Source organism: Pyrus communis, chromosome 2 (genome assembly GCF_041283825.1).
Source record: "Pyrus communis isolate YQ-2024b chromosome 2, ASM4128382v1, whole genome shotgun sequence".
Lineage (NCBI taxonomy): Eukaryota > Viridiplantae > Streptophyta > Magnoliopsida > Rosales > Rosaceae > Pyrus > Pyrus communis.
Window position 1 is genome coordinate 21,271,994 of NC_142566.1, and position 25,569 is coordinate 21,297,562.

Sequence of the window (25,569 nt, forward strand, 5' to 3'; positions counted from 1 at the left end):
CCCATTTATTATCCTGAACTTGCCGTTAACTCTTCCAGCCCCTGTGGTTTAATGATGTTGGTCTTGTCGATCCATTTTTTGACATCGACATAAAACGTGCGGTTCCTTGTGTGTAGAATAGGTGAACAATTATGCCGAATGTGTGTGTAAGCTACTTGTTCTATCTTGTTTAGATTAACAGATTTTCTCCACTGCACAACAAAACTACACAATAATTTGCAATTGAATAGAAGGTGTTACATTAATTGATCTAGATGTACTCCTCAGTTCCTGTAAATTGGTCTGGATAGTGTACTCCAAGGACATTTTTCAGCTGTTTCTGGGTTCTTAAGTATATTCTCTCTTTTATTTTTGCTTATGACTTTTTGACAAACGATACGATAATTACATTAAATTATCTAAAATATGAGAAAGGAGATTCAAACTTGAGTGCAAAGGTGGAGCATAATGCTCTAGCAACCTTGGTTAAATCATGTTTGCATGCATGATAACTTTTTTAGAGTACCAATAACAGTTCTAAATTGTTTTGTTTTAAATCTTTAAACTATTGTGTACTTACAAGAATATTAGAAGATGGCACCTCGCTTACTTTTTGCAGATGTTCAAGGTGCCAAGCATTGAAAAAACTGCTTGCGCCTTTGGATTTTGAAACCATTTTCCCTCTATAAAAACCATTTTTTGCCATTGACGTCGATTTGAAGGATCTTTATCTCTTTCATTACTGTCAAAACACTGCACTTTCCTTGTTTCCTTGATTTTCTCTGCTTCATCGAACTACCTTGGGTATTCACAACGGCAATCGGCATCGTCTTTGCGGAGAAAATGAAGGGTTGATACTCGATAGGGAACTGACGCTGCAGAGGTTTGTGAATGAGAAAGGTTGAAGGGACTAATAAAACTGAAACTATTGATCGAGAAGCAAAAATGCAGGAAACGTATCGCTTTCAGGTTGATGATCAGGATAGTGAGAACTCGTTGAACTAACATGAGCTGGGCTAGGGCAGAGAATAACTAGTTCTATTCGGATAGTTTTCGGTTACCTTTGTTGGCCTCAGACTCTCACAAGCACCCTGATCATGGTTAATTCGGCCGGTCCTGATATTTTTGAGGTCCAGGACGACGCTAAAAAATATGCCCTAACTTCATATAAGGAAAATTATTTGTTTTCACACATATGACTTCGATAAAATCTTATTTAGAAAACCACTTCAAACTCAATATTTTAGAAATACAGAAAAATTAATTTAATTTGTGTCAAGAGAAGGGAACCAAAAAACCCCGGGATTACAAGTAAATAGATGATAAGTGAAATTGAAAAAAATAAACATACACATAGCATTTCGAACTTAAGACCTCTTGTTAATTTAAAACAAAAAAAACATTGTTTCTGATTAAACATCTTGATAATTTAGCCAAATTTCATAAATTTAAACTCTTATGAAAAGAAATTTGTTAAAGTTGGAAATTAAAAAACATACCGTGTTTCGAACACAAGACCTCCTTATTAATTTTAAACAAAATAAACACAGCTTATGGTCAAACTTTTTGAACATTTAGCCAAATTTTATATATTTATACTCTCAATAAAAGAAATTTTGTAAAAATTGAAAAGTAAATAAACACGCATGATGTTTTGAACCCAAGACCTACTAATTAATTTCCAACAACAAAAACCACATCTTCTAGTTAAATTTATTTGTCATTTAACCAAATTTAAAAAATTTATACTCTTATGAAAACATATATGAATATATCACTCTAATAATTTTAATACTCCCAATTCTTTTAGGCCCAAACGGTCATCTAGCTCGCATTGGGCCTGGACTGGCCCTGTTCGGCCTCACTCGTGACAAGATCTTGCTCATACACTGTTTTTGGTTATATCAAAAGGTCATGAGGCATCTTAACTCGAGGAAAAGAAAAAAAAAAAAAAAAAAAAAGAAGAATGAAATTGCTAAATGTTCTTAGTTTGATATGTGCCCTTTATGTGACATAATAAATATATAGGTTCGATTTTTATATGACAAATTATATATATATATATATATATATATATATGTATTTTATCTAGCCTAAAAAAATTGGGGGCATCAAAATTATTAGAGCGAAAAATCCTCATAAGGATAAAGTAGAAAATCCTTATGAATATAGGTTTGATTTTTATCAAAATTTTACAAAACTATCAAAATTATCAAAACATCACTCTTGGGTTCAAAACATCACTCTTATCAAAATTATCGAATTTTACAAAACTATCCTCATAAGGATTTTCTACTCTACCATTCTAATAATTTTAATGCATCCCGTCACAAAGGTAAAGTAGAAAATCCTCATAATGTTAGAAGAACTAAGGAGGCAAGAGGGATGGAGAGTAAGGAAATTCCCTCCCTATAATGTCCCCATTGAGTTGGCAAAATACATTGCAAACAGAGACTTTGGCTTTGGTCTACAAGTAAGGCACCAAGAAGCTTCATCAAACATGAAGAGTTGACTTTGGGTCTTTTTTACGCGTTGACGAGGACTGTTGAACAGAATTACCATCTTGCCCTTCTGAAATTCGAAACCCACGGATAGCTGGTCTACCTAACGAGGATAGTTTTGTAAAATTTGTTGTTGAACTTGAACCTGTTAAGCAGATTAAAGAAGCACAAAGGATTGCAGCATCAAGTTGTCATAAACAGATAGAATCACAAAGGATTGCTCAGAACTTGAGTTGTAAGTTCCTCTTTGATCCTAAGTTTTGTTAATAATTAACTCTTGGATTTTGCTTCATTATTTTTAATTATTCATTTATTGCCTTGATTTTGCTCTGATTAGTAGTAATCTTATGGTCTGCAGAGAAAATTAACAAAGTGAATAAAACCCAGTTGATGCAACTTTTAATTTCCTTGATTTAACATTACAATTTCTTCTTCTTGCATTATAATTCGCTAGTGCAATTGAATTCTCTCTGTAAATGGCCGTTTGATAACCATTTCGTTTTTTCTTTCTTTCAGAAAAGTTAATTGAAAGTTGAAATAGCCATCAAACGAGCCTAATTTTTATAGGTTTTACCATGTGGTTGTTGTTCAAATGTATAAGGGGATTGGAAACTGTTAATGTTAAGGAGGCAATTGATGTTAGGAAAAAGAACTGTAAAATATGATTGATAATCTACTAAGTTGCAAGATTGTATATTCTCAAATGTTCAAAATTCATGACATATTTTTCTTTTAATCTTATTAGATTTCTGCAAGATGGTGGATGCAGTAGTAACTGTGTTCTTGGAGAAGCTGCTAGGAGCTTTATCGGAGGAGAGCCGAATTTTTAGCGAATTCAGGGGCCAATTCGAAACGTTACAATCCGAACTCCAACTAATGCAAAGCTTTCTCAAAGATGCAGAGCGGCTCAAGAGGAAGAACGAGACCGTTCGCAGCATCATGGCTACTTTGCGAGAATTGATTTATGAAGCCGAAGACATACTAGCAGATTGTCAACTTCACTCAAGAGATGATGGTCCGCTTTCGAGTGGTTGTTTCATGTGCATCTACCCTTCGAAAATTCCATTCCAATATCAAACCGGAAAGAGCCTTGCAGAAATCAACCAAAAAATTGGTAATATTAAGCAGAACATTATGTCGTATCTTGGAGTTCCACTTTTGAATCAAGTGGAGCCATTGGATGCACAAAATGACCTATTGCCTAGATGGAGCGGTCCTGTGTATGATCATACGCAGGTCGTTGGTTTGGAAGGTGATGCGAGTAAGATCAAACAATGGTTATTTGAAGCTGACAAGGGCATACTAGCCATTGGAGTTGTGGGAATGGGTGGACTTGGCAAGACTACTATTGCTCAAAAAGTATTTAATGACAGGAAAATTGAGGAGCGCTTCGAAAGAAGAATTTGGGTATCGGTTTCTCAAAAATTCGATGAAGAACAAATCATGAGAAGTATTTTACGGAACTTGGGAGATGCTAGTGTAGGAGACGACAAGGGTGAATTATTGAAGAAGATAAATGAATATCTTTTAGGCAAGAGGTATTTGATTGTGATGGATGATGTGTGGAGCTTGGATGTTGCTTGGTGGCTTAGAATTTATGAAGCGTTGCCAAAAGGAAATGGAAGTAGTGTCATCATTACTACGAGGATAGAGAAGGTTGCACAGAAGATGGGAGTGAAGGAAGCAAGATCACATTGGCCCAAATGCCTCAGCAAAGATGATAGTTGGCTGCTCTTTCGGAAGATTGCATTTGCGGCAAATGGAGGTGAGTGTATGTATCCAGAGCTAGAAAATGTTGGAAAGGAGATTGTTGAGAAGTGTAAGGGCCTTCCACTAGCAATCAAGGCGGTTGGAGGAATAATGCTTTGTAAACCATCGCGCTATCATGAGTGGAGGCGAATTGCAGACCATTTTCGTGATGAGTTAGCAGAAAATGATAACTCGGTTATGGCTTCTCTACAATTGAGTTACGATGAACTTCCATCTTACTTGAAGTCATGCTTCCTCTGCTTGTCACTTTACCCGGAGGATTGCATCATAGCCAAAGACCAGTTGGTCCATTGGTGGCTTGGAGAAGGTTTTATTCCTTTGAGAAGTGGTAGATCAGCAATTGCAGCAGGGGAAGATTGCTTCTCAGGGCTAACAAATCGATGTTTGCTAGAAGTGATCAACAAGACTTATCATGGAACAATCTCCACGTGTAAAATTCATGACATGGTACGCGATGTGGTGATAAAAATGGCGGAAGATGATGCATTTTTCAGACCGGATGATAGAAATTGCCGCCATTTGGGCATTACAGGTAGTATGCTTCAGAAGGACAATCATAAGTTGAGAGCATTGTTGTCTACAACTAAGACCGGTGAAGTGAACAAGATTGCTTCACACACTGCAAAGAAATTTTGCAAGTCTAGATACCTTCGCGCAATGGATATTTCGAGGTCAATCTTCAGTATGCCTCTCTCTAGTCTTTTAAATCAGATTGGATTTTTGCAGCACCTAACTTACCTCAACTTAAGCAACACGCATCCATTGGTTCAACTCCCGCCTTCGCTCGACAAGCTTAACAACCTTCAGATATTGGATGTCAGCTACTGTCAAAACTTAAAGACATTGCCTCCCTGCATTGTGACATTCAAGAAGTTAAGGGTTTTAGACATAAGCAATTGCGGTTCGCTCAAATATCTACCTAAAGGCTTGGGAAGGCTTTCAAATCTTGAAGTGTTATCAGGATTCAAACCCGCCAAATCAAGCCAGTTAGAAGGTTGCAGGATCGGCGAGATCAGAAATTTAATTCGACTTAGGACACTCGGGCTTCAACTAACCTGCTCCAATGAGATTGGAGATACTGAGGTCAATGTGTTGATAAATCTACAAGAACTGCAGCATCTGTCAATAAGTTGTTTCGATAGTCACAGCAATGATGATCTCGTCACCAAGCTTGACAAGTTGTTCCCTCCTCAGCAGCTCCATGAGCTGAGTCTAAAGTTTTATCCCGGACAGATTAGTCCAGTCTGGCTCAATCCCATCTCGCTTCCTATTTTGAGGTACCTTTCGATATCATCAGGCAATCTTGAGAAGATGAATGAAAGGTTTTGGGGGCTTAATGACAATGCTGTTTGGAAAATTGAGGGCTTAATGTTGGAATCTCTTTCGGATTTCCACGAAGAGTGGGCTAGGGTTGGACAAGTTATGCCGGCGTTAAGAGTTGTGATTGTAAGTTGGTGTCCGGAGTTGGTTTCTTTTCCGATTGAGGATGTCGGGTTTAGAGGTGGTGTCTGGAAGGAAGAAACGAAAACATGAAAACTTCATGTGCCATTGTTGGAATTCTAGTAAATGTTCAGTTCAGTTTTCCTTCTTGTGAATAATCATATGAGGCTATGAACATATCTTCGTGTTATATGTTGCATTGATGTCATCGTTCATTTGTTACATTGTGTAAATCGTTTGGTTTGCTGTTCATCTTCATGGTTTCTCTTTTATCTACGACGGAACTTGACCTAAAAGATTATAAATACTCTCGCATTTACGACGAGGCACCTCAAGGACATCAACTCAAAGACAACGAGCGATCAATTTACAAGAATATCAGCCGTACGGGTAATGGCTCATTTGAGATTTGTTTTATAGGGCTCTTTTGAAAATGCTTTTAAATGAAGTGTTTTTAGAAAAAATATTTTTGGATTCCGAAAGCACTTGAAGTGCACATAACTTCAAGTGCTTGTCCAATATTCACTTATATTTTTACTAAGGATTAGTTCCATAAACATTTTACCAAAAGCATTTCCGGTTATTTTAAAAACACTTTCAAACGAGTACTAAACATATATATATATATATATATATATATATATGCTCATAAGTGCCTCTTGCGTCTTTTACTAGAATCACATTAAGAATTTATTAAAAATACATGCGTTTTTGGAAGGAAAAAAAAAAAAAAAAAACCAACAACAACAACAACACTTGCCTTTATGGCTAATTAGAACTTTTCTGCCAAATGATTCTAGACATATTTTTAATCGACAGAAAATGCTTTTAACCTTTTTAGAAATAGAAAAAATTTCTTCAAAAAGGGTTGAGTGGTAAGCGAAATTGGGTGTTTTGATTGAAATGTGGGTGCAATCTAGAAAACCTACATCAGGGAAAGATGCACTGAAAATAGTATTATTTGGGCCCAGGCCCAATCATATACTCTCACCCGAACACCAAAGCCTTTTTGATCAAGAGTCTTCTTCTCCAGAACCAAAACCTCCACTCAGCGATGGTTCGCGCTTGAATTAAACCTTGACTCTAGATCTGTAAGTCTCTATCGATCACTGAAGCACACTACAATCAACTTCCAAATTCGAAGAATTTCCCATCTCCAGGAATCATGGATCCCGATTCAGTGAAATCCACTCTCCAAAATCTAGCCTTCGGAAATGTAATGGCCGCAGCGGCCCGCAATTACCAAAAGGAATTGCTCTCCAACGAGAAGGCGGCCGCCACAAGCTCCGCCAACCAGGAGGTCGACCTTGACGAGTTGATGGATGTAAGTTCCGAGTTTAGATTCGATTTGATTCAATTCTGCATCTTTCATGTACATTTCGAGTTCCCAATTTGCAAGGCGATGATTTGTGTGATTATTTTGGATGGGTAGGATCCGGAGCTTGAAAAACTGCACGCGGATCGGATAAATGCTCTAAAGGTTCGATTTTTTTCGTGTTTGATTGATTTGGGGATGTGAGGTTCTTGGATTTGTGTTTTTGTTTGGAGGGTTTGGTTTAAATTTTTGAATTTTGGAATGAATAGAAAGAAGCTGAGAAGCGAGAGGCTTTGAAGAGGAAAGGGCATGGAGAGTACAGGGATATAACTGAGGGGGATTTTTTGGGTGAAGTTACCGGAACGGAAAAGGTCATCTGCCATTTTTATCACCGGGAGTTCTACAGATGCAAGTAAGTGCATTTTGGTCTGGAAAATTATGACATGAATTAGTGAGTGTGTTTCGAACTTACTTTGCTTGGTTGTTTCTAGGATAATGGATAAGCATTTGAAGACGCTTGCCTTGAAGCATGTGGATTCTAAGTTCATCAAGCTGGATGCTGAGGTTGGTGTGTGTTGAGAAAAATTAGATTACACAATTTAAGTGTTGGAGTGACAAACAAGTAGACAAATTACTTGTGTTACACTCACAAAATATTACAACATTTTTACCTTTTTTTTTGGTTGTTATATCCCACAAAGATGCATCTGATTGCCTTCTTGTCTAACTTGCTACATAGATGACTAGGAACAAACGCAGCACACGCAACTAAATACTCGAAAGTAGCTACCTATAGGTTTCATATCCCACAGTTTCTCAAAGGGCGAAACAAATTCTAACCTTGGTTGAGGAAGCTTGTTGATCACATGAGCGGTAGTTCTCATGGCTTCATCCCTAAACCTTTATGGTACATTTTCCCCATGTAGCGTACTCCGACATATCTCTGCAAGATGTCAGTTCTTCCTTTTTGCTACACCAATTTGTTGTGGTGTGTTGGCACATGTGAACTGGTGGCGTATTCTCCATTCTCGTAGAAAAACTCATTCAAGGTATATTCTCCTCCATTATATGTGTGTAGGCAATGGATCTTCTTTCCCACTTCTCCTTCGATTGTCTCCCTAAACTCTTTGAACTTTGAAAATTTGTCTAAGTTTTCTTACATGAAGAAAACCCACATGTACTTGGAGAAGTCATCAATGAACGTCACCATGTACTGCATCCCACTTATCAATGGTCGATTGACAGGCCCAAACACATCGTAGAAAACTAGCTCTTAACGGTTCTTTTGCTTTGAACTTCGACTCCTCGTATGGTAGTTGATGAGTTTTACCATACTGACATCCTGCACAAACTGTGACTGTTCTGACGTCAAGCTAAGGTAGCCCCTTAAGCATTGACTTCATCATCACATTTAGCTTGTGACAGCTAACATGATCAATCTTATGTGCCATAAATCTGTTGTCTTGTTCTTCCTTGTCTTGTCTACGTATGCAATTTCTGCTGATATTACATAGACTGACTGTAGTTGCTGTCCCTGAGATCTTGAGGTGCCAATACACCTTCACAAGATATCTTGTGGACCAACAAGACGTAATTTCCTAGTGATGTCAACTATGGCACTGAAAGCAGATTTTTCTTCTTGCCTAGAACACAGTAGACGTCTTGAAGTAGCACCTGGTTAGTGTTGTACTAGGACACAATTACCGTCTTACCAATATAAGCAGTCGGTAACCTTGAGTCGATGGTTGTCACCACCAAGCGGCCTCCCTTGTACTTAGTCAGATTATGCAACTTCTCTTTATCATCTGTTATGTGATTTGATAAGCCTGAATCGACGATCCAATCATTGTTGTGGTCAATCGATTATGGATTTGTTGTTGTGCTAACTCCTGGTCCTCCATAGTGAACGATGCTTCACTTTTCTCTGTTGGTCTGGAAGTAGCAGCATTGCTTTTTGCTTGCCTTTTAAACCAGCAATCCTTCGCCGGGTGGCCCTTCTTTCCATAGTTGAAGCACTTGCCCTCAAACCTTTTATTATTCAGGGGCTGACCACGGTTGCGGTGATATTTTGGAGCTCCCTCTGCTAAGAACTTTCACCTCCTTGATGACCTTTTGCCATGTCATCATTTCTTTTAGATCCCCCACCAGTATGTTGCTTAAAGCTTCCTTTACTTTTGTTGGTGTAGAGTGCTTCTTCCTCACCTCTTGACGAGACCCCTCCCATTTGCTTAGCCAGAGCATCTTGATCGGCAGGCAAATTTTCAAACTTAACAAGTGATGGTTGGGTCGGCCATCCTTGTGCAAGGGCAACAAAGCCTTGATATTCGGGTCTCAACCTATGGATAATTATTCTTTTTATCCTGGATTCCACAATGGCAGTAGTAGGATCTAATTCAAAAATTTCACAGCATTCGACTTAACCTTGTGGAAATACCTGGAAATAGTCATATTCCTTTAGGCCACCGATAACAACTCATTCTCAAGAAGCTGTAGTCTTGGATTGTTCCTCTTTGAAAAAAGTGTGACGAAGGTATCCCATGCTTCTTCCGGTGTTTTAGCTTTTCGTATGTGCTTCAACATATCCTCTTCAACTCTGGGTTTTAGGGTGATTACGGCCTTCCCTGCCTTGATCTTCCACTTCTGCAAAGTGCCTCTGGTGTCTTCTTTCGGCTGGGTAACTTCTTTACCGCCTACGACCTCCCAAAGATCTTGGTCTTGTTGGTAAGACTCCATACATGTCACTCATGTGTTGTAATTTTTATATTTCAACTTCTTGATTCCTCCAACAACTTGAAGACTACCCATTGTGCCGGCAAAACTTCGATATGCCGAACAAGATTAGTCAACAATCTTGCAAATTACTAAACTTCTTATGATTCTCAAAAGCTTTAATAGAGTCGGTCCTTGATCTTACCGCTCTTATACCTGTTGAGAAATATTAGAGTACACAACTCTAATATAAGTATTGGAGAGAAAAAACAAGTAAACAAATTACTTGTATTAAAAAAATAACACAAATTCTCAAGATACAATTTGAAGTTATGACGCTCTTTCAGTTTCTATAGACATACTTTAGAACTCACACTCTTCTTACTTCTCACCTGCTTCTCTTCTTACTTTCTTCTTTTCTTAATTCGTTACACAACAACACACCTATTTATAGGTGAGTTTGCCGACTTAAGCCATTGTCCACCAACTTGGGACTTTGCAAGTGGGCACACAAGTTGCTAGCTTCTAGGTCATTGTAACAAACAAACCTATATTATATTATACTAGAACTTTCTAGCTTGCTAATCAAATATGCATGCTCTACTGACATAACCTACTAGAATTATCTAGCATATCTAATACGCATGCACCGCCATTTCTATTGCTAGAATTATCTAGCAAAATCTTATGCATGAATCTTCTAGAACACCAAGAGACTTCCATGATGGTTAGTTGAGGAAAACACTCTACAGTCTGAAACAAACACCAAGGGTGTGGTATGGTAAGATTGCAGAATTTCTCACACAAAGTGGTTACTCTGTGACGAATGCAAATTCCAGCTTATTCGTTAAAGCTAATGGAAGAAAGTTAGCTATCGTACTGGTGTGCGTGGATGACCTAATCATCACTGGTGATGACGAGGCAGAAATTTGTCGAACAAAGGAGAATTTGTGAGTTCGGTTCAAGATGAAAGAACTTGAACAACTCAAGCACTTTCTTGGACTAAAGGTTGATCGCGCACAAGAAGGGCTATTTCTTTGTCAACAAAGTATGCAAAAGATTTGTTGCAAAAGTTTGATCCACCTGACATTTCTTATGCAATTGGTGTGATGAGTCGTAAATGCAAAATTTAAAGAAGCCTTGTCTAGAAGCGGTTTGACGAATATTGACATATGTAAAGAACACAATTGACTATGGTCTCTTGTACAAAAAAAAAAGAGAAGACTGTAAGTTGGTTGGCTATTGTGACGCAGATTTTGCAGGAGATCAACCACTAGTTGTGCCTTCAAAATTGGTTCTGGAGTAGTTTCGTGGTTCAATAAGAGACAGCCAACAGTATCTTTGTCAACCATGGAAGCAAAATTAAATGATTGAAGCAACTAAAGAATGATATGTGTGGATTATGAAGTGTCATTATATTGCGACAATCAATCAGCGATTTGTTTAGCGGAAAGTCCGGTTTTTCATGTGAGAACTAAGCATGTGGAGATATATATTTTATCAGAGAGAGTTTTAGAAGAAATTGAGATGTGGCTGATTAAGATAGACAAAAGTTGCAAACTTGTTCACAAAAAGGTTTTGAGTACCGGCAAGTTCGAAAAGTTTCGTTGTCAACTCAACATGGAGAAAAGAATGAGCTGGTGTTGAGGGGGAGTGTTAAAGATCAACGCTAGCCCATTAGGCCCAGCCTATCATGGAAGTCCTTGGTGTTCTAGAATGCATAAGATTTTGCTAGATAATTCTATCAATGGAAATGGCGGTAGATGCATATTGAATACGCTAGATAATTCTAGCAGGTTATGTCGGTGGAGCATACATATTTGATTAGCAAGCTAGAAAGTTCTAGCTATAATATTGTTTGCTAGAATGACCTAGAAGCTAAAACTTGTGTGGTCATTAGCAAAAGCCCAAGTCGGTGGGCAATGGTTTAAGTCGGAAAACTCACTTATAAATAAGTGTGTCTAGTTATGTAACGAATTAAGAAAAGAAGAAAGCAAGTGAGAAGTAAGAGGGTGAGTGTTCTAGACTAGAGTGTTGTCTCTAGAAAGTGAGAGTGTCATAGCTTCTAAATTTTGTCTTTGAGAGTTTGTGTGTTGTAATTTTTTAATACAAGTAATTTGATTGCTTGGTTCGTCTTTCCAGCAATTATATTAGAGTTGTGTACTCAAATTGTTTGTCAGCAGTGTGAACTTCATTCCCCCATTTTGTGTTGTTATAGTTGATGCAAGTTTTCGTGTTTACTTGGATTGAGCTTTCTTGATTGCAACCTTCCGTTTTTTGGTCGCTTAGTTTGTAAAGGGTTTAGAATTGGGAATTGAGGATATGATGATGAACTGCAGAATGCGCCGTTCTTCGTCACCAAGCTGGGAATCAAAACTTTACCTTGTGTCATACTCTTCAGGTCAGGCAATCTCTCTATTAATTATTGTAATTCTGTATCCATGTTCATTTCGAGCATTAAAGAGGCTTACCAGCATGCACCATTTCGCTGTTGTATGAAAAGGCAATTGAGCAACGAAAGCTGGAAATATAGTAATAGCGCAATTATTTGAATTTGCCACAAGAGCATGTGAAATCCGTCATGCTAATTTCATCATGCACTTGGATCTTCATTGAAATTATTTACGGATTCAAGGGCTTGGCGTTTGCAGAAAAGGAGTTGCTGTGGATAGGTTGGTTGGATTTCAAGAAGTGGGAACGAGAGATGATTTCAGCACAAGGGCGCTCGAGGTTGCATTAATCAAGAAAGGTAATGGCTTTGTCAAGTGTGTTTTCCAATTCACATCCTGTTGCGGAGTCTCTAAACTGCCAATTTAACAGGTATAATTAGTGAGAAGAAAGAAGACGATGATGAAGATGATGGATATCTTGAAGGCGGTCGTAGGACAGTGAGATCGTCTGTGAATCTTGATTCGGATTCAGACTGAAACCGGAACCTGAGTTTTCAAATGCGTTGTACACTTGTTTTGACATCTAATTTATGTTACAATATGATTGGGATCGATTTTGTTTTCTCTTTTTGTGGAACGCATTTGCAGTGGAAATTTCTTCTCCTTGGTAAATGGTAAATGTAAGCTGGTCCTAAGATTTAACTAGGTAATCCAAATCTCAAGATTATTCTTCCATCAAATCCCAATTACGTAGATTTGGAAATCTACTGTTCTGTATGAACACTCAGAGGAGTCTGCTGGAGCGTTATATAATGGGAGGACGTTGGTTTCCAACTTCTTATCCCCAAAAATAAAAGAAGGCAGCAGGTGAAGAAAAAAGACAACAAATACACAATCTCTCTAATCCAGTTAGTTGAAACACTCTTATTTTGCTGCATTACTCTTCTTTATTTTGGTTTGTTTTTTGTTGGTTTGAGGTGCCTCTGATTTTATTGATATTGCGTTCTTTTAGAAGTGATTTTAGATAACCAAAACCGATTCTCATAATATTTAACATGAATAGTTAAAATGCTTCTGGGTTAGAAAAGCATCCGGTCGTGCTTTATAAGAAAAGCATTTGCCAAATGTTTCTTTCAAGAAATATTTCAAGTGTTTTTTGAATTTTTATTAAATTTTTCAACGTATTACGATGGAAGTGCTTCTAAGCATGTTTTTCAAAGTAGCATTTCTAAAGGAGCCCGATATTAGTAAGCCATGATCAAATTACATGCCCTATATTGTTTCATGATTATTGTTAATAAAATTGTTCTCGTACCTTCGAGATTTTATAAAAATGAAAACAAAACCATGCATGACATGAAAGCAATACAGTTTTACCGGGAAAATTAAAGAGACGTTATTTAAATTTGAGTGGAGGTGCCTTGCGTTTCGCCTTGTGTCGAGACCTCGTCAAACATCAAGCTCTGAACTGAATCGAAACCTTAAAAAAAGAAAACAAGATTTACTAATTTTCTTCTGTCTCTCTTCCAAACATGTCTACCTCACTGTCTCTCCGCCATTTTCTAAGAACTCTCAAATCCCAACTAGGATTCAGGATATTTGTATCCATCCTTTTCTCTCTCCCCCCAAAACCCTATTTGTTCTTTTGTCTGGGACTCCCCCCGCCCCCCAAACACTCTGTTCACGAGAGGACAGAGGTAATGAAATCAGTAATTCTATTAATTCCATTTTGTTTTTCTGTCTTTTTTACTAAATTGGCAACCCAAACCAACAATGTTGTTTGCTTTGCAAAGAGGTTGTTTCCACGACTCGAATTCATGATCTTTCGGTCACAAAAGAGCAACATTTTTGTTGGGCCAAGGCTCGGCCTCTTTCTGTCTTAATTACCGCACAATTTTATTGAATTAATTTTATCTTTCGTTGTTTTTTCAAATTTTAGTTTAGGCTGCATTGTGGTTGTGATTTTGTGAGTGAGAATGTAAATGCAAGCATTTTGTTATATTGGATTTCCCTTAAGTTTTCTCATTTTTGTTACTGCTAAAATTTACTTGGAAGTAATTTGCCTTTCTGGTTGGGAAATTGCCAAAACGATCATTTTTTTCAAATTCTAATTGCAAAATAATCAGTTTTTCAGTATGTCATTATTATTTGGTCACTATGTCGTCGATATCTTATTTTGCAATTGGGTTTTAATTTCTGATCATTTTAGATGATTTCCCTTTTCGGTTTGGTTGTTTCTTTTTTTTCTTTTTTTTTAAGCTGCATTTGGTTACAAGTGGGACTGTAATTGCAGGCATTTGGGCAGGGTTTTGCTTCTGGATCTGCATCTGTGAATTGTGATATGAGTGCTTGATTCTTCTTCTGCCCTTCAGCTACTACTTACGCAAAGTTTTCGGACAAGTAAACACCATTTTCCTCACAAGTAACACCATGTCTGGACCTCTACCAGGTAATATTTCATTTAGAATCAACGTATTCTCACATCTTGATAACTGTATGCTTCAAACGTGAGGACTTGTCTTGAATTTGTAATGCGCGTTGCCACTTTAAAGGGACCTTAGGATGTTGGAATGAACAAAAAGCCTTGGAATTTAATGCACTGATAGGTAGACTTATAAATCTTTGCATATTAGGATGCCTCACGTTTGATGCGCATAGATATGAATCTCTTATGTTGTGTAATTTCAGTATCTGATGCTGAAATCTCTGAGGAAGATAGAAAGACTAAAGTCGGGTTGTTGAAGAAGAAAGCAATGAATGCCTCTGTTAGGTTCAGAAATTCTTTTTCAATAAGGGGTAGAACAAGTAGTAGTAAAGTCTTGTCTATCGACATTGAGGATGTGCATGACTTAGAGGAGATACAGGCTGTTGACTCACTGCGGCAGGCTCTTATATTGGAGGAGCTTCTTCCTTTCAAGCACGATGATTATCATAAGATGCTCAGGTTTCTTCCACTTCTTGTTCCACTAGAAGTTTTTGTCGTCGATGGTTTTTTATGATAGATAGTTCATTCTTATTCAATCTAACTTAACCATGGGAAGACAGATTCTTGAAGGCCAGGAAATTTGATGTCGACAAAACCAAGAAAATGTGGTCTGACATGCTCGAGTGGAGGAAGGCATTCGGTACTGACACAATCATAGAGGTATTCTCTGCAGAAATAGGTTCTTAGGCTTTTGAAGTTTGCTAATTATTTCATTTTACATCTTTCCGTTCGATTTTTATGTTTGTTTTCTTTTAGTAAAGAGCAGAATTTCTTTTGTTTATATTTGTCCATCAATCTAGTTACTCATGTATCTATCTTTTCTTCTAGGACTTTGACTTCAAGGAACTCGATGAAGTCTTGCAATACTACCCCCAAGGACATCATGGCATAGACAAGGAAGGACGACCTGTGTACATCGAGAGACTAGGCCTAGTAGATGCGACCAAGCTGATGCAAGCCACAACTATGGACCGCTATCTCAAGTACCATGTGCAGGAGTTTGAAAGGACATTTGCGGTTAAGTTTCCAGCTTGTTCAATTGCAGCAAAGAAGAACATTGATCAAAGTACAACCATCCTCGATGTGCAAGGAGTGGTATGTGATAACCATAACCGCTACTTATACTCAGCAAATGATTTGAAAAACAAAAAACTAGAATCGCCAATGGAAAAACAAGGGAAAAGCTGGTATATTGTTTATAATTGTTCCTAAGATGTGCTAAGATTTCAACTATAAGGGATATTACTTCAATGAATCTTGAGAGGCATATGTGTTTTACGCAGTTTGCATATGCTGGTGCAAGAAAAGCCTTTTTTCCTTCTAAATTTGCTTGAAGTTATATGCAAGTTAAATATTTTTTTTTAAACATACTGTAATGCCTCAGGGATTTAAGAATTTCAACAAAGCTGCCAGGGAACTTATTACTCGCCTTCAGAAGATTGACGGTGACAATTATCCTGAGGTACTGCCTTAACATCTTTTGGTCTATAAATTTCGGGACTTCAGAACATTTTTTGTCGATGGCAGAAATATGATGCCACATAAATTGTTGTTTTTACCGCAGACCTTGAATCGCATGTTTATCATCAACGCTGGCTCTGGCTTTAGAATGTTGTGGAACAGCGTGAAGTCATTCCTTGACCCGAAGACTACAGCAAAGATTAATGTGAGTATATACATTTTGATGCTAAAAGTGCTTGTTTTCGTCAGGGCTACATTAATCGGGGAAAACTATCATCCTCCAGGTCCTTGGCAACAAGTATCAGAGCAAGTTGCTTGAAATAATTGATGCTAGGTAAGTTTGTTCAAAACGAGGCAGACTTTTTAGGATCTTCACTACCATATAAGTTGCTTCATCAGTTCGTTTATTTTGATGTACATATTCTGGCTTGACTTTGCTCCAGCGAATTGCCCAAGTTTTTAGGAGGTACATGTACTTGTGCTGATCAAGGAGGCTGTATGCGTTCGGACAAGGGACCCTGGAAACAACCTGAGATCGTGAAGGTAGATAAAGACCGTTCTGTTTCTTTCTTCTTCTCTTTTTTTCCTTTATGCATCATTACTTCTATGCTTATTTTAACCTCTAATTTAATTAGAATTCATAAGTATCGATTTATGTACTTGCAGATGGTTCAAAACGGCATTCATAAATGTTCAAGAAAACCTGAACTTCAAGTAGGTCTTACTTGAACGTATCTTCTACTTTTCTTTTTCCTTATAAACCTGCCCCTAGTTGACAAGTTTTTTGGATTGTCACATTTCGGACATGGGATCATCTCAAAATTCTCAGTCGCATGATTTTGAAAACGTAAATGTCATCTATACCTTGATCATATAATCTTCCCAGGGACTCGGTGCAGCTCTAAACATTGGACCTTCCACTCCTAAACTTAATCATGCACTTTCTCGCTTCCATGAAGAAGTAAGTGCAAAAAACTTCCAAGTTCAATTTAATTTTCAACCGAGCAATTGTCTCATACACTGAGAGCTTTCCTTTTTTCATTTATATGTTTCTAAGCATAGACACACATATACTTGTTATCTGCGTACCTTGTAGCTGAAGTTTACCTCCTCTCTTGTCGTGACAGTTCTAACTTCCTCTGTGAAATAATTTTCGCAGGTATCCCTAGCCAAAACTCTCGAAGCATCTTTCAGGCGCAAGGACAGTGCCTCGATGGTTGGTAAATCTGTGGATTCAAGTTGGCCAATGGCGACGGGGAATGTTAAATTTGCCCTCTCAAACGCTAAATCATCTAAGAATTTAGGTGACCTTGTATATTGTGTTTCCTTTCCTTTTCTAGCTCTAAGATATTCCGTAGGGTCTGAGTTTCCTTTACTTGCAGCAGGAGATTGTTTCGCCAGGAACGATGCTTGCAAACTTCCTGAAGGGTTCGGCTCTCAGATTATGGCTGCTATTCTGACGTTTCTTATGGGCATTGTCGCCATGGTCAGATTAACACGTAGCATGCCGAAGAGGCTCACTGACTCCACCTTCTACTCCAGCACTGTCTGCGATGGTGACACAATGGTCAAAGGCCAGGGCTCTTCACACGCTGCCATCTCCGGCTCAGATCTCATGACTGTCATGAAACGCATGGCTGAGTTGGAAGAGAGAATGACTGTTTTGAACATGAAACCAGCCGCCGTGCCAGCTCAGAAGGAGGAAATGCTGAATACTGCTCTAGGCCGGGTTGGTGCCCTGGAGAAAGAACTTAAGGCAACAAAGCAGGTAGGGTTTCTATAAGTTCCTCTATAAATCATGAAACAGAATCCAATAGGAAAGTAAAAATCTGTCATTTACATCAATCAATAGCAGGGTACTATTAACGTTAGATGTGTATGATCCTCATTTGAATTGTCTTCTTGTTTAGGCTCTTGAGGAGTCGCTTACCCGGCAAGAGGAACTCTTGGGCTCTCTTGACAAAAAGAAGAAGAGGAAGAACATGAAGAAGAAAATGGTAAGCAACCAAAGCGAAAACATCACTTATTCGACTTTTAGGTGGAGTTTTTAACATTTCTAATATGTTTTGGGCTGTAATGCAGTTCAATATCTGGTGAAGAATGTTAGAACAGAAGAAGATATGTTTTGGCTATCAAAACCCCCCACCCAAATGCGTCCCTGTACTCTACTTACTGTTCCATCAAACTCTTACCACATACATTATGAATGCACAAAGTTTTGGCCATGTGCATAGTTTGCAAGTTTATCACTTTTAACTATTATAATTTATGTAAATATCTTTATTTTTTCAATATAAGTTTCCAATAGGCAATGAATATTGGCCTAGCGGCACTCAGTCTCTATTTTGTTAAAAGAATCATGTGTTCAAAACTCATGGACGGACGATAGTTGTTGGAAAAACTATTTAGGGTTTGGTACAAACCCAACTGGATTTTGGGTGCATGCATGATCTGATCATGTTGTAGATGACCTAATTTTAACGGACATTCAATCTCTATTTTGCTGGAGTCGGTTCTGAGTTCCAATCTTGTCGGCGAGAGTTGTTGATGTAAGTATTGATTGTTTGGTACAAACCCAGCTGGGTTCGTTTGGGTGCATTACGCACGATATGATATCATGATGTAGACAAAGACTTTGTGATTTGCTTGTTGGGAAGCAAGTGAGAGTTGAGCTACTTCTCTTTAGATTATTAGCATCTAGATGGATAACAGAATAGGGTTTGCTCATGCGGGTCCCACCAAGCAAGATATGCAAAACTCAGCAAAGGAACCGGCCTGGCAGCTACCGCATCTCCACGTGGCTGTGCCGGTTGCTTGAGAGGTGGGGGAGGGCGGCGGAGGAAGTGTGCGTTTGGAGAATGTTTCTTTGAAAGATTCACACGAGAGAGTGAGATTATTGAATTGTAGGGAAAGCAAAGGCAACACTCTTCTCACAATCTTTACCATTTCTTCAAGTTGGACTGCTTCCCTTTAGTTTTAGGCTTTTAGCCATTTGGTTTGGCTCAGCCAAGTCCACCAAAAGCAAAAGGGTAACGTTGTACGTACCATCTATTTGTACAACATCTCTCTAATAGGTTGGGTCAGCCAACATATGTAGGTCTCATCTCTATTAGAGAGATGATACAAATGATAATACAAATATGTGGTAAGAGTAACATTTTTAACTTTAATACTCCCTACACATATAATTATACATCAAAAATTACAATATTAATACATCATATTCTTTTTTATTTACATGTAAATCATGAATCATTAAGACGATAAGAGTGCGATATGATCAGTATCACAAAATTCTCGCGATGGTTATTAGCATTGATTTCTAAAATCAAATGGGTTAAATATGTTTCCTTAGATGTCAGATTACACAAACCGTTCATGTATTATGTTAATGTTACTCTTGTGGCGCATAACTCTTAATAATACCATTGTAGTTAAGTATATGTTACCCCAGTGGGAAAGCCATATAAGAGCAAGGAGGGGCGGTCACATGTGATCCCATATGCTAATAAATAGGGCGTTGAATTTTTATCCATGTATCCCGGTTTGAAACTCCATCTTCCCTTAAATTTTTATAATAATTGCGAACTCTCCCACTCCCATTAATAATAGTAAAATAAAAAATTTAAGATATGACCACACTTATGGAACTTAGCATTATAAAATGTACCGATGAGTACGAAGTAATAGGTCTCCTAAAATTACACGTTAGAAATACTTAAAAACATCAACCACGAATTGTTTAGCATTATCTAAAGAGCATATACATCCTTATTTCCAAATATGTCAAAGGAGATGAGATGGGTTCGTAATTGAAGAAGAATGGCGGAGATGACTAGCATTTCTTTATCATGTCAAATTGGACCACAATTTTGTTAGTGGTAAGTTTCATCGATGAGTAACACAACTTCTACCTTCAAATTAAACACAGTTTTTTCATTATATTTCTTCCAAAAACATATCCTAAAAACCAATTGAGGCCAAAGTTTCTAAACCAAATGTCACTAACACATGGAGAGCGGTATTCTTCTTACTGTGAAAAATCTCACATTCAACTTCATCAAATAACAAATTTGATATTTAATTATTACAACTAGCATATTTTGTAGCTCCTTAACTCAAGTCATCCACCCCTCAAGTATAAAAATATGAATGAGGACCCTCTCCGGATACTCAAACCGTATAAAAATAAAACATTTACCATATGCAAAAATAGATAAGTACAATGAATTCTTGTGCCGTTCGTGGTATAAATTTCCAAATAAGTAGAGTTGAAAAAAGGTACATTTGCAAATTACAAAAACGAGTGAAGTGAGATGAACTGACAAGCCAGCCGAGCTGAACCGGAGCCGTCAACCGACGGCGTGATAGCAAACTCGAGAGCATGATTTTTTAGTGTTTGATTGATTGTGCATGAAGCAACAAAAACGAAGACCGAAAGAAAGCGTTGATCTTTTAAGCTGTCGTTATTGTGCTATTCGATATATACACCCCACCCATTTTTGCCGTGCTGGTGTCATTGGTTTGGCTCCTTCTCCTCTCTCTCTCCCCGAATTCCCCCAAACCCCCCAAAACCCAAAACTAATTTGTATTTAACATTAACCCCCTCCATCTCTCCTCTCTCTCTCTCTCTAAGATCTCTCTCACTGATCACGACGAGATAACGAATCATAACTCGTGATGATCTGATATCACTGTGAGCTTTTGAGCCATTTATATAAATATATATATGTATTTATATACATATATATATATATATATAGATAAGGGAAGATCTATTTACATGCCAGTTACTTGTCCCCACGACTTTTGAGGATCTCTCTCTTCTCCTGTTAATGTTGCTCGCCAATTATTGAGGTTTGTTCTTCTTTCGCTTCTGGGTTATTTTTTTGCTATTGAATTTTGTATAAAGTTTTAGAATTTAGCTATGAATTCGTGAATTGGGTATTGGGTAAGTGAATTTGGGAGCCTTCATGTTGGTAAAAAGTAAAACTTTGGTTTCTCAGCTAGTGTTTTGATGCGATCGATATTCTACTTTAAACTAATTTAAATTCGGGGGAGGGAGTTCGAACTCGGGGAATAAGTGTGCTTCTCAGTTTCAGTTTTGAGTTTGGTTTCTTGGGTAGGTTTTTAGGGTGTGTGGAAGTTGGAGAATTTGTGGTGTGAATGGGATTGGAAAATTGCTAGGTTGAAAAGTAAAAGAAAAAGATGAAAAAATTAGGAGTTGAAAGTAAAAAAGGAAGCCAAAAGTGGAAGTGAATTGTATGTAATTAAAAAGTAGGAAAAAGTAGCAAGAATGTCACAAACAGGGAATTGGGTGACTGCAAAAGATCCAAGTCTAGAAGTGGAAAGGGCAAGTAAGGATTGATTCCCTTTTAAAGCTTACTTCTTCTTAACATACACCTCCCATACATCCCGTTTTCGGTTTCTGTGGAATTTATCATCCAGTGCTTGTCATACACCGGATCATCTATGTTGTTTGAGGGTTTTGTAAGAAGTATTTATGTTTTATGTTATCAGGGGTTTTGAGTGATTTGGATCATGTTACAGTGGTTTGCAGGAAAATGGCAACTTTAGTTGAGCCTCCGAATGGAATTAGGCAACGGGGGAAGCATTATTACTCAATGTGGCAGACATTGTTTGAGGTTGACACCAAGTACGTACCAATCAAACCCATAGGGAAAGGAGCATATGGTGTAGTGTGCTCGTCGATCAATAGGGAAACGAATGAGAAAGTTGCAATCAAGAAGATCAATAATGTGTTTGAGAACCGCATTGATGCATTGAGGACTCTGAGGGAGTTGAAGCTTCTTAAACATATCCGGCACGAGAATGTGATTGCTCTGAAGGATGTTATGATGCCTATCCACAGGACAAGCTTCAAGGACGTGTATTTCGTTTATGAGCTCATGGATACGGATCTTCATCAAATTATAAAGTCCTCACAACCACTTTCCAGTGACCACTGCAAATACTTTCTGTTTCAGGTACAGGCTTTCTCTCAACTAGTGTTATTTTATCTCATTAATTCTTTAAGTAGTCATCCTAATTGGTTGATGCTAATTTTGAGCTGAATTAGTTCGTCGAAATGTAAACGATTCTGGAAAAGATTTAGGATCTGAATGAGTAGAAAGCATGTTACCAAAGCACATTTTGACCAAGTATGAGGAGATGTTTCAGCTTCTTGCATTTTCTTATGTAGAACTTAACACTCCGGGGTTTCTATGCATTTCAAAGCTTCTAAAAGTTTAATTTGTTACCAAGCTTCAGTTAATTTGTGAGTTCTATTCTTCTAATAGCTATTCTGCTTGTGACTAATCTGATTCTGCATTGTAGTTACTCCGAGGGCTCAAGTATCTTCATTCAGCAAACATCCTTCACCGGGACTTGAAGCCTGGGAACCTGCTCATCAATGCTAACTGCGACCTGAAAATATGTGACTTTGGGTTGGCTCGAACCAGCGGAGGTAGTGGCCAGTTCATGACAGAGTATGTTGTCACTCGCTGGTATCGTGCACCAGAGCTGCTATTGTGCTGTGACAATTATGGAACATCCATTGACGTCTGGTCCGTAGGATGCATCTTTGCTGAAATTCTTGGCCGGAAGCCAATCTTTCCTGGAACTGAATGCCTCAACCAATTAAAACTAATTATCAATATTCTTGGTAGCCAGCAGGAACCTGATCTTGCATTCATTGACAACCCAAAAGCCAGGAAGTACATCAAATCATTGCCCTATTCCAGAGGGACACATTTGTCCCGTTTGTACCCTCAAGCTGATCCTTTAGCCATAGACTTGTTGCAAAGGATGCTTGTGTTTGATCCAACTAAGAGAATCTCCGTCTCAGAAGCACTCCAACACCCTTACATGTCAGGGCTATACGATCCAAGATCCAATCCTCTAGCCCAGGTTCCCATCAGTCTCGACATAGATGAGAATATGGGGGAACCAATGATCAGGGAGATGATGTGGAACGAGATGCTTCACTACCATCCAGAAGCTGCTCAGATGCTTCACTATTATCCAGAAGCGGCTTTTGTGCATGCCTAGGTAAACTTTCAAAAGGCTCTGTTTCTTTGTGCAATGTGTTTATTAATTATAGAAAACCTTGCATTAGAGCAACGTATTGTTGGTCATGATGATCTTTCCAAGATTTTGCATTATCATGTTTGGTAGCTTGAGGTCTCTGTGCGGAACATTCTATCATGTAACTCTGTATATTATTACGCTTGTTATTTGTAGTCTACGGCTATTAATCTGTATTACGGATAATGCATGTAAGACATTTCCTGATTATAACCAAGGGAATTGAATAAAGACGCGTCCATTTTTATTCCGTTCTTCTCTTCTGTTTTCATTCTCTCTTTAGGTTTCTTTACTCAGGCGAAGATGCGTACATGTGTAATGTTAAACATATATAATAGGTAGATGTGTGCACCCTTGCTCAAAGCTTAGTGTATATGCAGAAGCATATGCTGGTTTACCTGAAGGCGAAAGGTATAATCGTTCCTAGAATTTCACTATATGATTTGTGTCATTTGCTTTGTACTTCTGTGGTAGGCACTAATCGGAGACTACGACCGCCCTAGAGTTATGAAAACTTGATAGAGATGTCGAGAAAGGGGAGAAATGAGGGATGAAGAACGGTGGAGTAACGGTGGTGGGAGGGAGGTCGAAGATGTGCGTATGCAATGCTACATAAAATGAAAACGAAGAACTAAAACAAACTTTTAAGTTATAATTTCGAATTTCTATTTTAATCATCGTCCTTTGTTTATCCCTCGTTTGTACCTCCACCCTTCTTCGTCCCTCTTTTCCTCCATGTAGTTTCTCTATCTCGAACAAAAATTGAAAACTAAAAACCATTAACGGAAACGTTATTCCTTAGAGAAGAAAACCATATATGAAAGTCTGAGAAAGTAATCTTGGGAATTCCTGTTTGTCTTGTGTTTTGGATAATATCCAGAGGTGGATATGGATGCATAGCACAGTGGTTAAACAGCCCCTCGTTTTGGTTTAGAAATTGAGTTGGTCAATGTCTATCGGAACTGAATATAAAGTCGTCTGATAACTATTTTGTTAACAATAAAGAGGAAATATAAGAGAGAAACGATGGATGGCCAGAGGTGGAGGATAAATGGTGGGAATGAAATGGACATGGAAGAATACACAAAATAAAACACAAAAAACTATGTCTAGTATATTTTCTCTTGTTTTTATTTCCTATATTCTTCTTCTTTATTCCTTGAACCTTCACTCACCATTCTTCATTTCTGTATGCATTCTCTCTTATGTAGTGCTATCCACACTCTTTTTTACTTTTTACACTCGTTTCAATTTTTAATCATCGAATCGGATGAATCGAAGAAAATCAAAAAATAAAAATTAACAATGAGTATTTGAGAAGTAAAAATATGCAGTGCAGATAACATCACCCTATTTCTAAAGCTGCTGCATGGATATGCTGCCCTTTTAAATTTATTTTGGCAAACAAACTAGGGAAACGTCCACCATATATATTTATATCCTACTATATACACAAAAAAAAAAAAAAAAAAAAAAAAAAAAAAAAAAAAAGAAACATGACACTCTAAAGTGCACTGGAAAGGTAAAAGAGCACACAAGTTGAGACCCAAGGAAAGAGACCTCCACAGAAAAAGTTGATGAGGATGGATATTTATGTCTCCCAACTTTTCTTCTCAACCCGTAACACCCCACCACTCACTGACCTCTGCTCTGCCGACCTCTTGAGTCTTGCCCGCCTGGTTCCCAACCCCTACTTTTTTCAATGACTAGGGGCCAAGCCCTCCAAGGCAACTTGCAATACCATGTCCTTTTTTCACAGGGCTTTAATAAAAAGTTTTTAATATTGTTCATTTTAACGAAAAATTACATTTTTACACTAAAAAATTAATACTGATACTATTTATTTTTCGTAAAGATTACTTGGTATTCAGTTAAAAAATCAAGTTAGAGTTTTAAAAAATAATGAAATGTAACTAAATTACTTCATGGTTGTTTTTTAATAAAAGAAAATAGGGTCCAAGAAAGACTTCAAATATGCCGAGTTGCTTATGATTTCACTGGCTTTTAGATTCGGTAGCGATTTTGGTACTGTCATTTTAGCTTCTGACACTATAAATGGTTTGTTTTATTAGGAGATTCTTTCAAAAATATGATTTTTCATGTACTCTTTGTTACCTTATACTTTTAGCATAATATATTTATAATGTTAGCACAAAAATTGACGTTAAAGTGTGAGGTGTCAGAGATTCTATGGAGAGTCCCATTTTGAGAGTCTTCTTGGCATTTCACTTGTTTCATAATTTTTCTACACAGTGAAAAACAGTGCCATGCACGCTAAATTTATAGGAATATTTTTGCTTACCAGTCTAAACTTTGGTGTATACTCAACATACACCTAATCATTTGTCACGTATCCTTTCAATTAACCTTGATTAATTTTTTTCAAAATTGAAAAAGTAACATTTATTGTAAACGTTAACTAGAGTTAGGTGA

At 37.7% G+C, this 25,569-nt stretch overlaps 4 protein-coding genes across 9 annotated transcripts; all 4 read left to right on the forward strand.

Annotated features, from left to right (window-relative positions):
• The first annotated feature begins 2,597 nt into the window (after positions 1-2,597).
• Positions 2,598-5,880, forward strand: ZAR1 (HOPZ-ACTIVATED RESISTANCE 1). Its single transcript, XM_068488503.2, has 2 exons — positions 2,598-2,715; positions 3,226-5,880. The coding sequence occupies exon 2, from the start codon at positions 3,237-3,239 to the stop codon at positions 5,781-5,783; it is 2,547 nt and encodes an 848-aa protein (XP_068344604.2). The 5' UTR covers positions 2,598-2,715; positions 3,226-3,236; the 3' UTR covers positions 5,784-5,880.
• Positions 5,881-6,701: 821 nt separating this feature from the next.
• Positions 6,702-12,776, forward strand: LOC137747469 (thioredoxin domain-containing protein PLP3A). The gene is made up of 7 exons (XM_068487582.2): positions 6,702-7,014; positions 7,123-7,170; positions 7,275-7,417; positions 7,497-7,569; positions 12,054-12,115; positions 12,366-12,463; positions 12,535-12,776. Exons 1-7 carry the CDS (start codon positions 6,856-6,858, stop codon positions 12,639-12,641), a joined length of 690 nt encoding a protein of 229 aa, XP_068343683.2. The 5' UTR covers positions 6,702-6,855; the 3' UTR covers positions 12,642-12,776.
• Positions 12,777-13,747: 971 nt separating this feature from the next.
• Positions 13,748-18,386, forward strand: LOC137748539 (phosphatidylinositol/phosphatidylcholine transfer protein SFH12). 4 transcript variants are annotated; one of them, XM_088686696.1, is made up of 15 exons: positions 13,748-13,899; positions 14,398-14,553; positions 14,793-15,048; positions 15,150-15,249; positions 15,418-15,684; positions 15,974-16,051; positions 16,154-16,255; positions 16,335-16,384; positions 16,494-16,593; positions 16,717-16,764; positions 16,937-17,011; positions 17,210-17,354; positions 17,433-17,818; positions 17,961-18,047; positions 18,133-18,386. In XM_088686696.1, the coding sequence occupies exons 2-15, from the start codon at positions 14,535-14,537 to the stop codon at positions 18,145-18,147; spliced, it is 1,728 nt and encodes a 575-aa protein (XP_088542822.1). In that variant the 5' UTR covers positions 13,748-13,899; positions 14,398-14,534; the 3' UTR covers positions 18,148-18,386. The 4 variants fall into 4 exon arrangements, with proteins under 4 accessions (XP_088542822.1, XP_068344807.2, XP_088542831.1 ...); XM_068488706.2 differs by lacking the exon at positions 13,748-13,899 and having other exon boundaries at positions 14,174-14,553; XM_088686705.1 differs by lacking the exon at positions 13,748-13,899 and having other exon boundaries at positions 14,402-14,553; positions 17,436-17,818.
• A 2,392-nt stretch (positions 18,387-20,778) lies between these two features.
• Positions 20,779-23,386, forward strand: LOC137748128 (mitogen-activated protein kinase 7). 3 transcript variants are annotated; one of them, XM_068488213.2, is made up of 3 exons: positions 20,779-20,907; positions 21,601-22,037; positions 22,387-23,386. In XM_068488213.2, exons 2-3 carry the CDS (start codon positions 21,615-21,617, stop codon positions 23,098-23,100), a joined length of 1,137 nt encoding a protein of 378 aa, XP_068344314.1. In that variant the 5' UTR covers positions 20,779-20,907; positions 21,601-21,614; the 3' UTR covers positions 23,101-23,386. The 3 variants fall into 3 exon arrangements, with proteins under 3 accessions (XP_068344314.1, XP_068344316.1, XP_068344315.1); XM_068488215.2 differs by having other exon boundaries at positions 20,791-20,907; positions 21,611-22,037; XM_068488214.2 differs by having other exon boundaries at positions 20,796-20,907; positions 21,571-22,037.
• Positions 23,387-25,569: the final 2,183 nt, after the last annotated feature.

What these genes read in the sequence shown, in the direction of transcription:
- LOC137748539 (XM_088686696.1), top strand. An exon ending in CTTGAAATAATTGATGCTAG is followed by an intron (nt 16,385 to 16,493) that starts GTAAGTTTGTTC and finishes ACTTTGCTCCAG; the next exon opens with CGAATTGCCCAAGTTTTTAG. An exon ending in TTTCTCGCTTCCATGAAGAA is followed by an intron (nt 17,012 to 17,209) that starts GTAAGTGCAAAA and finishes TAATTTTCGCAG; the next exon opens with GTATCCCTAGCCAAAACTCT.
- LOC137748128 (XM_068488213.2), top strand. Translation starts at nt 21,615, where the DNA reads ATGGCAACTTTAGTTGAGCCTCCGAATGGAATTAGGCAACGGGGGAAG. An exon ending in GCAAATACTTTCTGTTTCAG is followed by an intron (nt 22,038 to 22,386) that starts GTACAGGCTTTC and finishes TCTGCATTGTAG; the next exon opens with TTACTCCGAGGGCTCAAGTA.
- LOC137747469 (XM_068487582.2), top strand. Translation starts at nt 6,856, where the DNA reads ATGGATCCCGATTCAGTGAAATCCACTCTCCAAAATCTAGCCTTCGGA. An exon ending in ATCGGATAAATGCTCTAAAG is followed by an intron (nt 7,171 to 7,274) that starts GTTCGATTTTTT and finishes TGGAATGAATAG; the next exon opens with AAAGAAGCTGAGAAGCGAGA. An exon ending in TCATCAAGCTGGATGCTGAG is followed by an intron (nt 7,570 to 12,053) that starts GTTGGTGTGTGT and finishes GATGAACTGCAG; the next exon opens with AATGCGCCGTTCTTCGTCAC.
- ZAR1 (XM_068488503.2), top strand. Translation starts at nt 3,237, where the DNA reads ATGGTGGATGCAGTAGTAACTGTGTTCTTGGAGAAGCTGCTAGGAGCT.